We start from the raw sequence: 13973 nt of genomic DNA on the forward strand, positions 1-13973 counted from the left end.
GACAGGCAGGTGGCGCGATGACGTGAGTAAGGTCAGTAGTGTCTGTTTGCTAAACTTGTAATCAGAGATGGTGCAACTGATACTTCACTCTCTGCATGATGGGGCTACTGCTTATGCTGAGTCCAAACACTCCAGTAATATACTTGGCGGTGACTCGTCTCCTCACTGATTCTAGCCACACACTATTGATTAGTAGTTATAAACACAAGTACACACACGAACACGTAGGTATGCATGGTCGTCCAGTGTAGGGGGTCAGAGCTGAGCCCTGGGGGTTCTGAGTTATAATTCTGTCTGCCACAGTGTCAGGGTTCTGTGGAGAAAGAACCAAGAACGAGTGTGTGTGTGTAGAGAGATTTATTTTAAGGAATTGGATCATCTAATTAGAACATTTGGCAACTTGAAATTCTGCAGGCAGGCTAGCAGGCTGGAGACCTGGGGGCGATGATGATGGCGCTGGAGTTGGAAGCAGCCTGCAGGCAGCATTCCTTCTGCCTTGCGGAGGCTTTGATCTCATTTTCCTAAGGCCCTCAGCTGACCGACAGGGGCCTCTCACATTGAGGGGAGTCCTGATTTAAATGTCAGTCGTATCAAAAAATACCTTCATAGTAACATATTAGACTGGATTTGACCAAAAACTGGATCTCATCGGTACCTGGCCTGGCCAAGCTGACACAGAATTAGCCACTGTCAGCTTGTCACGTAGCCTCCTGAGCCTGTTTCCTCATCTCTGAAAGAGTCTTAAGAAGACCTGCTTGAAGATTTGTTGCGTGGGTTGCGTGAGGCTGATGTGTGAAGCGTCCAGTGGAAGTCCTGACACGCTGGGCGTGTACTAACACAGAGGGCGTTATTGCTTCAAACACATAGCCCTTGCAGGGGTTCTCGGATTGAGGGTCCAATCCCACTCCTACCGTGTACTGCCCAGGTGACCGTGGACAAAACCCATGACTCCCTGGGCCTCGGCCCCCTCATCTTTCCGTGGCGGCAGTTACTGGCTCCCAGGGTGGTTTGAAATGATGTACATGCTCCGTTGCTCAGTCCTGTCCGGCTCTTTTGTGACCCCATGGACTGTGGTTCACGAGGCTCCTCTCTCCCTGGGATTCTTCCACTGGGAGATCATGGGTGGACCAGGAGCCTTCAGAAGCAGGTCCCTTGAGTGGGGAGCATTCTGCCATTATCACTTTTGGGTAGAATATGGGGACAATTAGAGAATAAACTTTTAAGCCAGGTGGTGAACAGGGAAGACACAGAACCTTTATCTCTGGAAAGCTCCCCGTGAAGTGACAGGAATGCCCCAACACACAGGTTCCCCACAAGACCCGCCCTGCGGGATGTGTGCACTCCGCACATCCCCGCCCCTCAGCCCCACCGCCCCTTTCTGCCTTTGTGGTGGTTATTCATGTGCTCTTAGCCCCTCAGACAGGCATGGGGCTGGCGCTTACCCACCACCTGCTGCCCCAGGCCTCCCTCTCTCCCTGTGGCCGTCTGCCTGGCGGGGGAGCAAACACACCCGGGGCGCCAGCACTGCCCTGGGCCTGTCTCCCCCCAGACCAGTTGGCAGCTCTTCCTGACTGTGCCCTGCCACCCCCGGGACGCTCCCTGCTGTCCAGAGATCTGCCTGCGTGGCTGGTGCGTGGGGTTGGCACCTTGGCTTCTTCCAGGCTGAGCAGGGCGGGCGGAGCAGGGGCGCCCAGTCTCGTTCGGCGCTCTCCCAGCCTCACAGGCAGAGGCCCCTCGCCCCTGTCTTGCTTTCTGTGAAGCCGTGGAGAAGAGGAGCCAGCAGCCAGAAGAAGAAGGCCGGGCCCCTGCCATGTGGGCACAGGCTTGCGACCTGCAGAACCTTAAGTCCCATCCTCACTGAAGCGGATTTACACAGCACTGCCAAGATCCAGGAGCTTCTCTGTTAACGCCTATGCTCCTCATCATGACTCTAGACAGACGCTGCTGTCAACTCCATTTGCAGAGGAGACAGGCCCAGGACACAGAGCTTAGGTCTGAGCCTTGGACCCCGACTTGAACTGCCCACAGGGCTCTTGAACCCATTCTCCCCTCCCACACCAGGCCTGCCACTTCTGAGAACCTGGAACCAACTTGGGGGTCGTCCGAAGCCCTGACCTTTGAGCCCAGAGAGGGGAGCGGTCACGTTCCCTGACCCCCTCGCCCAGCAGCAGCTCCTGCACAGGCCTGCATCTCGCTGCCTGCCCTGCCTCCAGCCAGCCTTGCCACTCGCTACCTTGGGTCCTGGTTTCCTTACCTCCGCTGGTTGAGGGCAGGGTCCGACTCCCGCTCTGCACTCGGCAGGTGCTCAGCAAATGTCTGTTGAGTGAAAAGAGAGGGTGGCGTTGCCACAGCAGTGCCAGCAGCAACCAGGTGACCAGACGCCTGCCAGCCCTCCAGGGCCACGGCAGGGACAATGGGAACAGCCTGGGGTGATAGGTCACTGTGAACCCAGGTTCAGTGGAGGAGGTGGCCTTTGAGATCCAAAGAGAACGTGAGTAGAGACATGCCGAGGCTAGCAGGGGAGGCAGATGTGCAAACCACAAAAGCAACACCACTTCGAGAAGTGCCAGAAAGCGATCATGCACACATACCACACAGATCGGGGAGGAAGTGCCGGAAACCCTCCCTGCCCGCGTCTGCGCAGGTCTCCACAGGGCGTCGTCACATGTTATCTCGTTTTCTCCCAGAAGCTGGTGATGTGAATCCCATGCCCTCCAGGAGCGGTGGGTCCTGCCCAGCCCCTCCAGCCAGAGGGCACCGAGCCCCGGGCGCCCAGGTGGCTGGAGGACCCTCAGTCCAGAGCCGCCAGGCACCTGTCCTACAGGCCAGGCAGCAATGCCCCGGCCCTGCCCTGTGGCCCTTACATCCTGGCGGGGGGACCCAACTCCGAGTGCACTCAAGGGTCCCTGACACCGGAAGGGCTCCCTCTGCCAGGCCATCCACTCCCCGCAGTGAGCGCCCCTGTCCTCAGGCCAAGTGGCACAGCTGCAGCCCGTGGAGCGCCTGGCCTCTGTGACCGGCCCTGCTTTTTAGGAAGCAGGGGCCTAGTCCCCCCTACTCTCGCAGCCGGGAGGCGAGCAGCTGCTGCAGGCTGCCGTTTCCTTCTCCCAGGGATCTTCCCGACCCAGGGATTGAACCTGTGTCTCCTGCGTCTGCCGCACTGGCAGGCGGATTCCTTTACCACTGACCCAGCTGGGAAGCCCTCTGTTTGTTTATTTGGTGCATCAGGTCTGGTGGCGGCGTGCAGGGTCTTCGTTGCTGCCCTCGGGCTTTCTCTCTAATTGTGGCTCTCGGGCTCAGTAGTTGCAGCACCCAGGTTTAGTTGCCCCGCGGCATGTGGGATCTTAGTTCCTCGGCCGGGGATTGAACTCTTATCCTCTGCACTGGAAGGCAGATTCTTAACCACTGGACCACCAGGGAAGTCCCAGCAGTCAAGATCTTGTGCAGAGTGACCGTACTGTAGAGAGGGCAGAAGGCAGCCCTGAACGCGTTACATCTGGGCTGACCACCACGGCTGGGGTCTCCCCGCAGCACCATCTGCTCCAAGCTCCTCTGCTCTGAGGATTTGGCCCCTGACCCTGCCCCTTAGGAGGGTGCTCATTCATCAGGGAAGAAGACAGAGAACGGCAGGTTGTCGGGCTAGCCTGGCAGAGGAGACAGGCGATCTGTGGCATCACGAAGCAGCATTGTGCTGGGGCTCAGTCAGGCCCCCTTGCCAGGGAAGGGCTCATTTCTGAGCGTCTGAGGGGGCATTCAGGAGAGACCCCCAGCCCTTCTTGGTGAGTCAGCTGACAGCACCAACACCCTGAAGTCCCCCATGGCTGACTGCTTTCCTCACTGACACTCTCAGTCCGGGGCTCGGATGGCTGTGCCTTTATTAGTAATAGGAAAGTGCTCAAGGAAGTTCAGCCTGCTGCCCGGTCAGCGTGACTGAGACTTCTGCTTTTTCTTCTCAGTCAAGCAAGAAATTTCGTGGGAATGAACTTGAGCTTCTTGAGAGACTCTTCACAGCATCCATAGAGTCCCTGCAGTAATCAGACCTCTGGGGTGGAGGCGCTTCTGAAGCCCCCGCAAACCATGCCACACACAGTCTCCCATGGGCCCACCCAGTGGAGCCTTGTAAACCAGGGAGCCACTTCCTAAGGACAGTCTAAGAGAATCTGCTTTTTCCCTCTTGCTGCCGTCCTCCCAAAACACAGCCATCCCCCATGCCCTCTCTCCACCAGTGGTGAGTCCACCCAGGCAGGCTCTGACTCAGCCAGATAATGAGCAGAATTTCTGGAACACCTGCAGGGTGTCAGGTCTAGGGGAAAGGCTTTGGACACATTCACCCTCCTCCCAGAGAAGGTCAAGAGGCTGAACCTCAGAAAGGTTGACTCCCAGAGGTCACGTAGCCCTTAAGTGGCTGAGCCAAGACTGTGAATCATAGGTGTCTTACCTGTGCTCCCTGAGGGCTCTGGTCACCTCCCCAGGCCCCTAGGCCACCCTGTGTGTGTGTCTGCAGACCTCGCCCTGTGTGTGTGTCTGCAGACCTCGCCCCGTGTTGTGTGTCTGCAGACCCCGCCCTGTGTGTGTGTCTGCAGACCTCGCCCTGTGTGTGTGTCTGCAGACCTCTCCCCGTGTTGTGTGTTCACAGACCTCTCCTTGTGTTGTGTGACCACAGACCTCTCCTTGTGGTGTGTCTGCAGCCCTCACCTCGTGTTGTGTGTCTGTAGACCTCGCCCTGTGTTGTGTGTCTGCAGCCCTCGCCCTGTGGTGTGTCTGCAGACCTCGCCCTGTGTGTGTGTCTGCAGACCTCGCCCCGTGTGTGTGTCTGCAGACCTCGCCCCGTGTGTGTGTCTGCAGACCTCGCCCCGTGTTGTGTGACCACAGACCTCTCCTTGTGTTGTGTCTGCAGACCTTGCCCTGTGGTGTGTCTGCAGCCCTCACCCCATGTTGTGTGTCTGTAGACCTCGCCCCGTGTTGTGTATCTGCAGACCTCGCCCCGTGTTGTGTGTCTGCAGACCTCGCCCCGTGTTGTGTGTCTGCAGCCCTCGCCCTGTGGTGTGTCTGCAGCCCTCACCCCGTATTGTGTGTCTGCAGCCCTCACCCCGTGTTGTGTGTCCGCAGACCTCGCCCCGTGTTGTGTGTCCGCAGACCTCGCCCCGTGTTGTGTGTCCGCAGACCTCGCCCCGTGTTGTGTGTCCGCAGACCTCGCCCCGTGTTGTGTGTCCGCAGACCTCGCCCCGTGTTGTGTGTCTGCAGACCTCTCCCCGTGTTGTGTGTCTGCAGCCCTCGCCCCGTGTTGTGTGTCTGCAGACCTCTCCCCGTGTTGTGTGTCTGCAGCCCTCGCCCCGTGTTGTGTCTGCAGACCTCTCCTTGTGTTATATCTGCAGACCTTGCCCCGTGCTGTGTGTCCACAGACCTCGCCCCGTGTTGTGTGTCCGCAGACCTCGCCCCGTGTTGTGTGTCCGCAGACCTCGCCCCGTGTTGTGTGTCCGCAGACCTCGCCCCGTGTTGTGTGTCTGCAGACCTCGCCCTGTGTTGTGTCCGCAGACCTCGCCCTGTGTTGTGTCCGCAGACCTCGCCCCGTGTTGTGTGTCCGCAGACCTCGCCCCGTGTTGTGTGTCTGCAGACCTCGCCCTGTGTTGTGTCCGCAGACCTCGCCCTGTGTTGTGTCCGCAGACCTCGCCCCGTGTTGTGTGTCCGCAGACCTCGCCCCGTGTTGTGTGTCTGCAGACCTCGCCCTGTGTTGTGTCCGCAGACCTTGCCCCGTGTTGTGTGTCTGCAGACCTCGCCCTGTGTTGTGTCCGCAGACCTCGCCCTGTGTTGTGTCCGCAGACCTCGCCCCGTGCTGTGTGTCCACAGACCTCGCCCTGTGTTGTGTCCGCAGACCTCGCCCCGTGTTGTGTGTCCGCAGACCTCGCCCTGTGTTGTGTGTCTGCAGACCTCGCCCTGTGTTGTGTCCGCAGACCTCGCCCCGTGTTGTGTGTCCGCAGACCTCGCCCCGTGTTGTGTGTCCGCAGACCTCGCCCCGTGTTGTGTGTCCGCAGACCTCGCCCTGTGTTGTGTCCGCAGACCTCGCCCCGTGTTGTGTGTCCGCAGACCTCGCCCCGTGTTGTGTGTCCGCAGACCTCGCCCTGTGTTGTGTCCGCAGACCTCGCCCTGTGTTGTGTCCGCAGACCTCGCCCCGTGTTGTGTGTCCGCAGACCTCGCCCCGTGTTGTGTGTCCGCAGACCTCGCCCCGTGTTGTGTGTCCGCAGACCTCGCCCTGTGTTGTGTCTGCAGACCTCTCCTTGTGTTATATCTGCAGACCTTGCCCCGTGTTGTGTGTCCACAGACCTCGCCCCATGTTTTGTGTCCGCAGACCTCGCCCTGTGTTGTGTGTCTGCAGACCTCGCCCTGTGTTGTGTGTCTGCAGACCTCGCCCTGTGTTGTGTCCGCAGACCTCGCCCTGTGTTGTGTGTCTGCAGACCTCGCCCTGTGTTGTGTCCGCAGACCTCGCCCTGTGTTGTGTGTCTGCAGACCTCGCCCTGTGTTCTGTGTCTGCAGACCTCGCCCTGTGTTGTGTCCGCAGACCTCTCCCAGAGCTGCTCTCCACTCTCACTGCTGGACCAACTGCAGATGGGCTGTGACGGGGACTCGTGTGGCAGCCTCAACATGGAGTGTCGGGTGTGCGGGGACAAGGCGTCGGGCTTCCACTACGGTGTTCACGCGTGTGAGGGATGCAAGGTACGGGCTGAGGGCGGGCTGTGCTCACATGGTGAGTTGACCTGACAGAGCTTTCCCGCTGCCAGGCGAGGCCCTGACCAGACCCGCTGCGAAATTCCTGCCTGGGGGGCCTTTGGGCTGGTTCCAGGCTGAGTTCTGGGTCCCGCAGCGGAGGAGGGGTTCCCTCACCCGGCCTGGCCTGCTGGGCACCAGTGGTGCTGACCCAGCCTCCCACCTGGGCCGCTGGCGCCCCCTGGGGACCGGACAGGAGAGGACGTGCAGGACAGAGTGCGGGTCTTGGCTTGCGTCACCTCCCTGAGGTCAGGGCTTCCCGCGCCTCAAGGCTCCAGGAGGGGCTCCTTTATAAAAAAGGAAACATTTTAATTCTTTTTCCAGGAGTGCTTTTGGGTTCTTTCTCCTAACTGCATACCCATCAAAATTTCACAGATGATTTTACTAAACAACTGCCTAGAAAAATGCAGAACCAGATGCATTTACAAGTAAATTAAGTTAGCCATAGTACATTTGGTATCATCAAACTAACAAAGAAGCACTTAAATATGGTGTTTTATTTGAATTATTTCAGAAGTTTTAGAATTGTTTTACTTTCCTTCTGCCTCTCCTCTCCAATGATATTCCCCCTGTTACTTCCAAGATTCAGGAATTGTTTCATCTTAATGTATAATCAAGCCCCCAAGTGCAACCCAGCGGGCAGGGCACGAGCCTCACCCTTTCTCCCTTCCTCGTGGTTTTTCTTTTCCTCACGTGTCCACACTCCCTCAGGGCTTCTTCCGTCGGACGATCCGCATGAAGCTGGAATATGAGAAATGTGAGCGAATCTGCAAAATCCAGAAGAAGAACCGCAACAAGTGCCAGTACTGCCGCTTCCAGAAGTGCCTGGCCCTGGGCATGTCGCACAATGGTGAGCTGACCCGAAACCAGGTTTCCGGGAGCCCAGAGACAGAGTGGGTGCCCGCAGAGCAGGGCCCAGCAGGCAGGTCAGCTGCTGACCTTGCCCGTCTGCACCCTGAGTCTCAAAGTCACCACAGGCTGGCCTGAGGGCTGCCTTCCCAGACTGCCTGGGACCTGCCACGCTCCCAGTCCGGGGCGTTGCCTGTCTGCACCCAGACAGTCGCCGCCTGTCTGCACCCAGGCCTCACCCTATCTGGCCCAAAAGGGACCTGGGAATTGACCCCAGTTCCAGTCGTGTTGGAACCACCACTCTCCTGGAACCTGTCTTGGATGACCCGACAGGGCATGAAAAGCCACTGCCAAGGCCCAGGACCCCCTCCAGCCTTGGTTGTTGAGGGCAGGCGGAGCCAGTAGGTGACCGCGTGTATCGCTGCCGGGAGCCAGGCTGCAGCCTCCTGGAGGCCGGTGCTCCGGGAGACAGCCTGCCCTGCTCCATGCGCTAGGTGCCCAGCAGTCTTGTCTTCAGACTTGCTAGGATGTTGCGTAGCCCGCCTACCCCCTCTTTGCCCCTCTGGGTCAGACCTCCAGAGGACAGGGAGGCCTTCTGTATACGTGTCTCCACCCACAGATACCTGTCTGTCTTGCGTCTTAGAAGGTGGCAGGTCTCGAGTTTGATCCCTCCCCTTCAGCCAGGACCCCATCCCTTGGGTGGGGAGAGGGGAATTTTCTAGGAGGTCTCAGGGGTAACTGAACGCTTCTCAGTTTTTCTCTGAGGGAAACCAGATTCACATCCTGGTCTATTATTAGGGATTACAGTTTTTGAGTGCTTACTATGTGAATACTCTTACTTAATTCTGATCATCTAGTGAGATTTATTAGCTGCACTTTTCTCACGAGAGAAGGTGAGGGGGCCTGCCTGAAGCCAGCCACACTGTGGGCCACCTGCCAAGCTGGCCTTCAAGCGCAGGCCTCTGAGGACAGCGACTGTCCTCCCGCCCGCCAGGCAGCACGGCCTCCCAGCCACCGAGGCTCAGTCGCCCTGTCAGTTAGGGCCCTTGTGTGCTAGACTCTGAACAAGACAGCCAGCAGACCTGCCCCCCTCCCCAAGCTTGTATTCTGGAGGGGTACCCCAGCATTCCAGCTTGCTGGCTCTCGAGCTTCTGAGGGCCCTGTGCTCAGAAAGCATGTCTCCATCTCTGGCCCACGTGCCTTAGAGGTGCCGGGCCCCGCCTGGGCCCGTCCATGACAGTCCCCCTTCCTGCACAGCCATCCGCTTCGGCCGGATGCCAGAGGCTGAGAAGAGGAAGCTGGTGGCGGGGCTGAGAGCCAACGAGGGGAGTCAGCACAACCCCCAGGTGGCCGACCTGAGGGCCTTCTCCAAGCACATCTACAGCGCCTACCTGAAGAACTTCAACATGACCAAAAAGAAGGCCCGCGGCATCCTCACCGGCAAGGCCAGCCACACGGCGGTGAGTGTCATAGCTCAGCCGGCGGCACCCCAGGCTCTGGGCCCTGCTGCCGCCCACCTGACCGCGGGGAGCAGCGGGCCTCCTCCCCGCTCACTCCATGGTGGAGGCAAAGGGTGTGGGAGCACACACGGGCGGGGCCCCGGGGCCGGGCCTCTAACGGGGCCTGGTTTGCAGCCCTTTGTGATCCACGACATCGAGACGCTGTGGCAGGCGGAGAAGGGCCTGGTCTGGAAGCAGCTGGTGAACAGTCTGCCCCCCTACAAGGAGATCAGCGTGCACGTCTTCTACCGCTGCCAGTGCACCACGGTGGAGACCGTGCGTGAGCTCACTGAGTTCGCCAAGAGCATCCCCAGCTTCGGCGACCTCTTCCTCAACGACCAGGTGACCCTGCTGAAGTACGGCGTGCATGAGGCCATCTTCGCCATGCTGGCCTCCATCATCAACAAGGACGGGCTGCTGGTGGCCAACGGCACCGGCTTCGTCACCCGGGAGTTCCTGCGCAGCCTCCGAAAGCCCTTCGGTGACATCATTGAGCCCAAGTTCGAGTTTGCCGTCAAGTTCAACGCCTTGGAACTTGACGACAGTGACCTGGCCCTCTTCATCGCGGCCATCATTCTGTGCGGAGGTAAGTGGGGCGGGGAGGGGGCGGAGGGCTGGCCCCCGCAGAGCCAGCCTCCTGACAGCTGGGCCCTCAGCGCAGGGGCCGAGCCTAAGCTCTGTCAGCGTGAGGAAGGGGCCTTGTGACGATGGCAGTGGGACACGCCCAGCACTAACGTGTGTGTGGGATCAGCTCTCTCTAGTATATGCGGGTGACACAGAAGAGAAAGGAAACGTATCAACATGTTGATGGGGGTTATTTCTGGTGGCAGAGAAAGTTTCTGTTTTACCTGCTTTTTTCAAATTCCAGCACACCAAATATAATCAGACTCATGCTGACCGTGGCATAGAGCTTGCTTCATGCCAGGCACTATTTCGGTTTCTTTTTGTTTATTTATTTTTGGCCACACTGGGTCTTTGTTGCTTTGCACGGGCTTTCTCTAGTTGCGTCAGCCAGGGCTATTTCTCACTCTCGTCATGGTGGCTGCTCTTGTTCCAGAGCACAGGCTCTAGGCGTGTGGGCTCAGCAGGTGCAGCTCTAAAGAGCAAGGGCTCAGTGGTGTGGCACACAGGCTGAGCTGCTCCACAGCATGTGGTATCTTCCTGGACCAGGGATCAGACCCGTGTCCCCTGCATTGACGGGCAGATCCTGTCCCCTGTGCCATCAGGGAAGTCACCCTAGATTATAACTCTTTAATCCTCATAACAACTCTATGCCAGAGGCACTTCTGTTATTCCCATTTTACAGATGAGAAAACTGAGGTCCAGAGAGGCTGAGTGATCTGCCCGTAGCCATGTTAGTAGTCTATGGTAGAGAAGGGGTTTGGATCCAGGCGGGAGGCCCACTGTCCCCGAGGCCAAGTTGCCCACACCACTGTGGGGGTAGGGGGCTGCCCTGCCCTCCGAGCCTCCAGCTGGGCCTCCTCCCTCCCACGCCCCTGCCCTGTGTCCCCACAGACCGGCCAGGCCTCATGAACGTGTCTCAGGTGGAGGCCATCCAGGACACCATCCTGCGTGCCCTCGAGTTCCACCTGCAGGCCAACCACCCCGACTCCCAGTACCTCTTCCCCAAACTGCTGCAGAAGATGGCTGACCTGCGGCAGCTGGTCACGGAACACGCCCAGCTGATGCAGCGCATCAAGAAGACCGAGACCGAGACCTCGCTGCACCCCCTGCTCCAGGAGATCTACAAGGACATGTACTGAAGGCGGCGGTCAGGGCCGGCACCCGCCGGGGCCTCTCCCATGACCAGCCCCTGAGCACGGGCGCCCAAGCAGCGGGATCACTCACGCGGCAGGACTCACGGCTTCTGGCTCCTCACCCCAGCCTCCCTCCCCTCCCCCTCAGCGCCTCTGGCTTCCCTCCTTTCTCAGCTCCTTCTCTTCCTTCCTCACTGTAGATCTCATGCTTCCTCCTCTCTCCCCCTCCCCGTGTCTGTCCTTCTTTGTCTTCCCCTGAGACAGTTTATCACTTCACCAGCAGCTAGAGCAGGGCCTGAGCAGGAGGGGTGAGGCCTGCCCTCTGTTCTATGGTCATCTTCTCCCGTCTTCAAGGCCAAGGACCCCAAAGAAACACTAAATGCTCTGGGCCTGGCTTCCTGGGGAAGCCAAGCAGCCCTGAGTTGACTACAGAGCAACCCCTCATCCCTGGGTCCCTGGTGGGGGCCGCCTCCCCCAGATGGTCACTGCCCTGCTGAGGCCGCAGCTGCCCCCCGATACCCGCCGTCCTCCTGGTCTTCTTTTCACTGATCTTCCAGGCCAGCGTCACTGATGGCCCCCTGTGCTGGCCGCTGGGGTACACCCCTCCAGCCTGGGTAGAGGTGGGGTTCCCTCCGGGTGGGGGTCCCCACACCTCCACTGAAGGGAAGCGAGCTTCCCGGGAGACAGAGGTTGCTGGGGTGGGTCCCCCACCAGCACCCCAGCTCCCCCCCTGCAGCTGCCGAGTCCTGCCACTGTCAGCTCCCCAGCTCCCGCCCCCACCGGGGCCTGGCCACACACCGCCTGTGCCCGCAGGAGGCCGCCCTGCTCCCGCCCAGCTGCAGCTGCGGCCGCACACTCCCCCCAGCACACACCCCGAGAGCACTGAACTCACTTTACCTGGGGGCTCCTCGCCCCCTGCCTCCTCTCCTGGAGGCAAGTGAGGGCCCAGAGGGGCCAGGGGTGGCCCCACAACTTCGCCCCGTTCCCTGGGCTGGGCTGGATCTCTGGGTGGGCGAGTGGGGTGGGTCCTGCGAACCCAGCCCAGCGCCTGCTCACAGATCCTGCCCGTCTGTGACCCCCATTTGTCGCAGTAGCTCTGCTGTGCTCCCCTTTCCTTGTATTTGGCCCAGCTGGCCGCCTGGAACTCCCCCTGCACCGCCTTGCGTGACCAGGACCTCGCCTGGCCCAGCCCCACTCCTTGCCCAGTTCCTCCCCCCAGTGACGAGCACTTACCACCTCCACCTCAGGAGGGAACGCAGCTTGGAGGCTGACCGAATGGAGAGCAGAGCCCGCCCAGACTGCCTTTCCAGAGGGAAGTGGACCTGGAGGGGTGAGGGGCTGGCTGGGGTCACTGAGAAAGGTGGCAGGAGACACGGGGTGAGAGCCCAGGCTTCCTGGGTCCTGTCTCGTCTTCCCCAGGGGCCCTTCCACACCCCCCAATCACTCTCTGTGGCAAAATTCTCCCCTCTGGTCCCTGTTCTCCCCTCCCCGCCCTCTCTCCCCGCCACACACGCCATCCTCATCCCCCACCCGGTCTGATACTGAGGATCGCAGCTCTTCTCAGTGTCTGAACAGTCTCCAAAATGGAAATGTATATTTTTGCTAGGAGCTCCAGCTTCCTGTGTTTTTAATATAAATAGTGTATACAGACTGATGGAACTTTAAATAAATGGGAATTAAATATTTAAGAATTGATTTAGACTAACTCAGTTCTTGATAGTCTTTCTCCTGGGGGCCTTGGGGGACTACCCCCCTTCCACAGCCCGTGCATGGAGCGGGAGACACTGGGCAAATAGCCTGGGGTTCTGGTGGGGGTGCCCATCATTCCCCCCACCTCTGGGCTCTGCCCACCGCTCATCGGCCAGCAGGGTTTGTGGACGACTGAGGAGGTGCCACCCCACTCAGAGGAAGCACTTGGGGTGGGAGCGGAAGAGGGGGGTGTGGAAGCGCAGCACAAACCAAGCTTGGGGCAGCGGGGGTCTGGGAGGGGCTCAGGAGGACCCGGAAGGAGCCAGTCCCTCTGGACCTCGAGTGGGATGGGACTCACAGAGCCAAAGCCTGGCGTTCACTGCCGGACACTGGTCTCCTTCGCTGACACCCCGGTTTTCTCCTTTACTTCCAGTAGGGCCATCTTCACAGAGGTTCAGGACAGATGAGTCCAAAGTTTAGACTAAAAAAGAAGAAAGGAACCATGAGAGAATTAGAAGATACCGTCTTTGCAATAACTCTATAAAACTTCTGAAACTTGTAAAGGTTTATTTTTAAATAAAGGAAGAAGTCCCCAGGCTGGTAATATCCCTGGGGAGCCTGAAGAAGCAGACACAAAACCTTTCTGAAGGACAAACACAGGCAGTACAGAACTTCCACAAAATGATAAATGGGAAGAAGCAACCTGCATGGAAATGAGCAGAACAACCAGTGAAATTAGAGCCCCAGGACATCAAGAAATACAGCTGTTGGTTACAATATAGGAAACGGGTTTTTTGTGGGGTTTTTTTGTTTGTTTTATTTTGCCTGCGGTGGGTCTTAGTTGTGGCTTGTGGGATCTTGTTCCCTGACCAGGGATTGAACCTGTGTTCCCTGCATTGGGAGGGCCGAGTCTTACCCACTGGACCACCAGGGAAGCCCCCAAATAAGTTTTATATTATTTAAAAATATATAAAGATATGAAAATTGTACACAAGATAGTTTGCTTTTCAAGGGGAAAAAAATGACAAACATTTTTAAAGAAATGCTTGGAATTTCCGGAGAAAGAAACTTAGTGAGTTTTAAAACATCAGAGACAGCCAAAGAGATCACTTTTTGCACCTCAAAAAAAGATCTATAGAAATCATTAAAAAAAAAAAAAAAAAACCCACAGGAAAATAAAAAATGTGGAAAGGAAGAATAACAATACAAATTCTCATATACTGCAGAAGGGAGTAGAAGTTGATACAATCAACTTGAAAAACAATTTGGCGAAACGTCATAGCGTCATAGCGTTCACATACACCCGTGGAAGCTTGAGGCATCACCCAGGCTCCACCCCTGAGCATCCCTGAGGCCCGTGACTGCCTGGCTCGTAGCTGAGTTCCTCTCAGGAAATGGCCTGTAGTGAAGGCAGCCT

General features: G+C 58.1%; 1 protein-coding gene across 3 annotated transcripts in view; it reads left to right on the top strand.

The window, feature by feature from the left end:
* PPARD (peroxisome proliferator activated receptor delta) overlaps positions 1-12562 on the top strand; it is an 86597-nt gene extending 74035 nt beyond the window's left edge. For 2 of the 3 annotated variants that reach the window (XM_043907263.1, XM_043907265.1), the window contains 5 exons: positions 6532-6711; positions 7474-7612; positions 8869-9071; positions 9246-9696; positions 10626-12562. In XM_043907263.1, coding sequence (XP_043763198.1) covers positions 6532-6711; positions 7474-7612; positions 8869-9071; positions 9246-9696; positions 10626-10873 — 1221 coding nt within the window. In that variant the 3' untranslated portion in view covers positions 10874-12562. The remainder of the gene's footprint in view (positions 1-6531; positions 6712-7473; positions 7613-8868; positions 9072-9245; positions 9697-10625) is intronic. The other variant, XM_043907266.1, reaches the window with a different exon arrangement.
* Positions 12563-13973: the final 1411 nt, after the last annotated feature.

Source organism: Cervus elaphus, chromosome 7 (genome assembly GCF_910594005.1).
Source record: "Cervus elaphus chromosome 7, mCerEla1.1, whole genome shotgun sequence".
Lineage (NCBI taxonomy): Eukaryota > Metazoa > Chordata > Mammalia > Artiodactyla > Cervidae > Cervus > Cervus elaphus.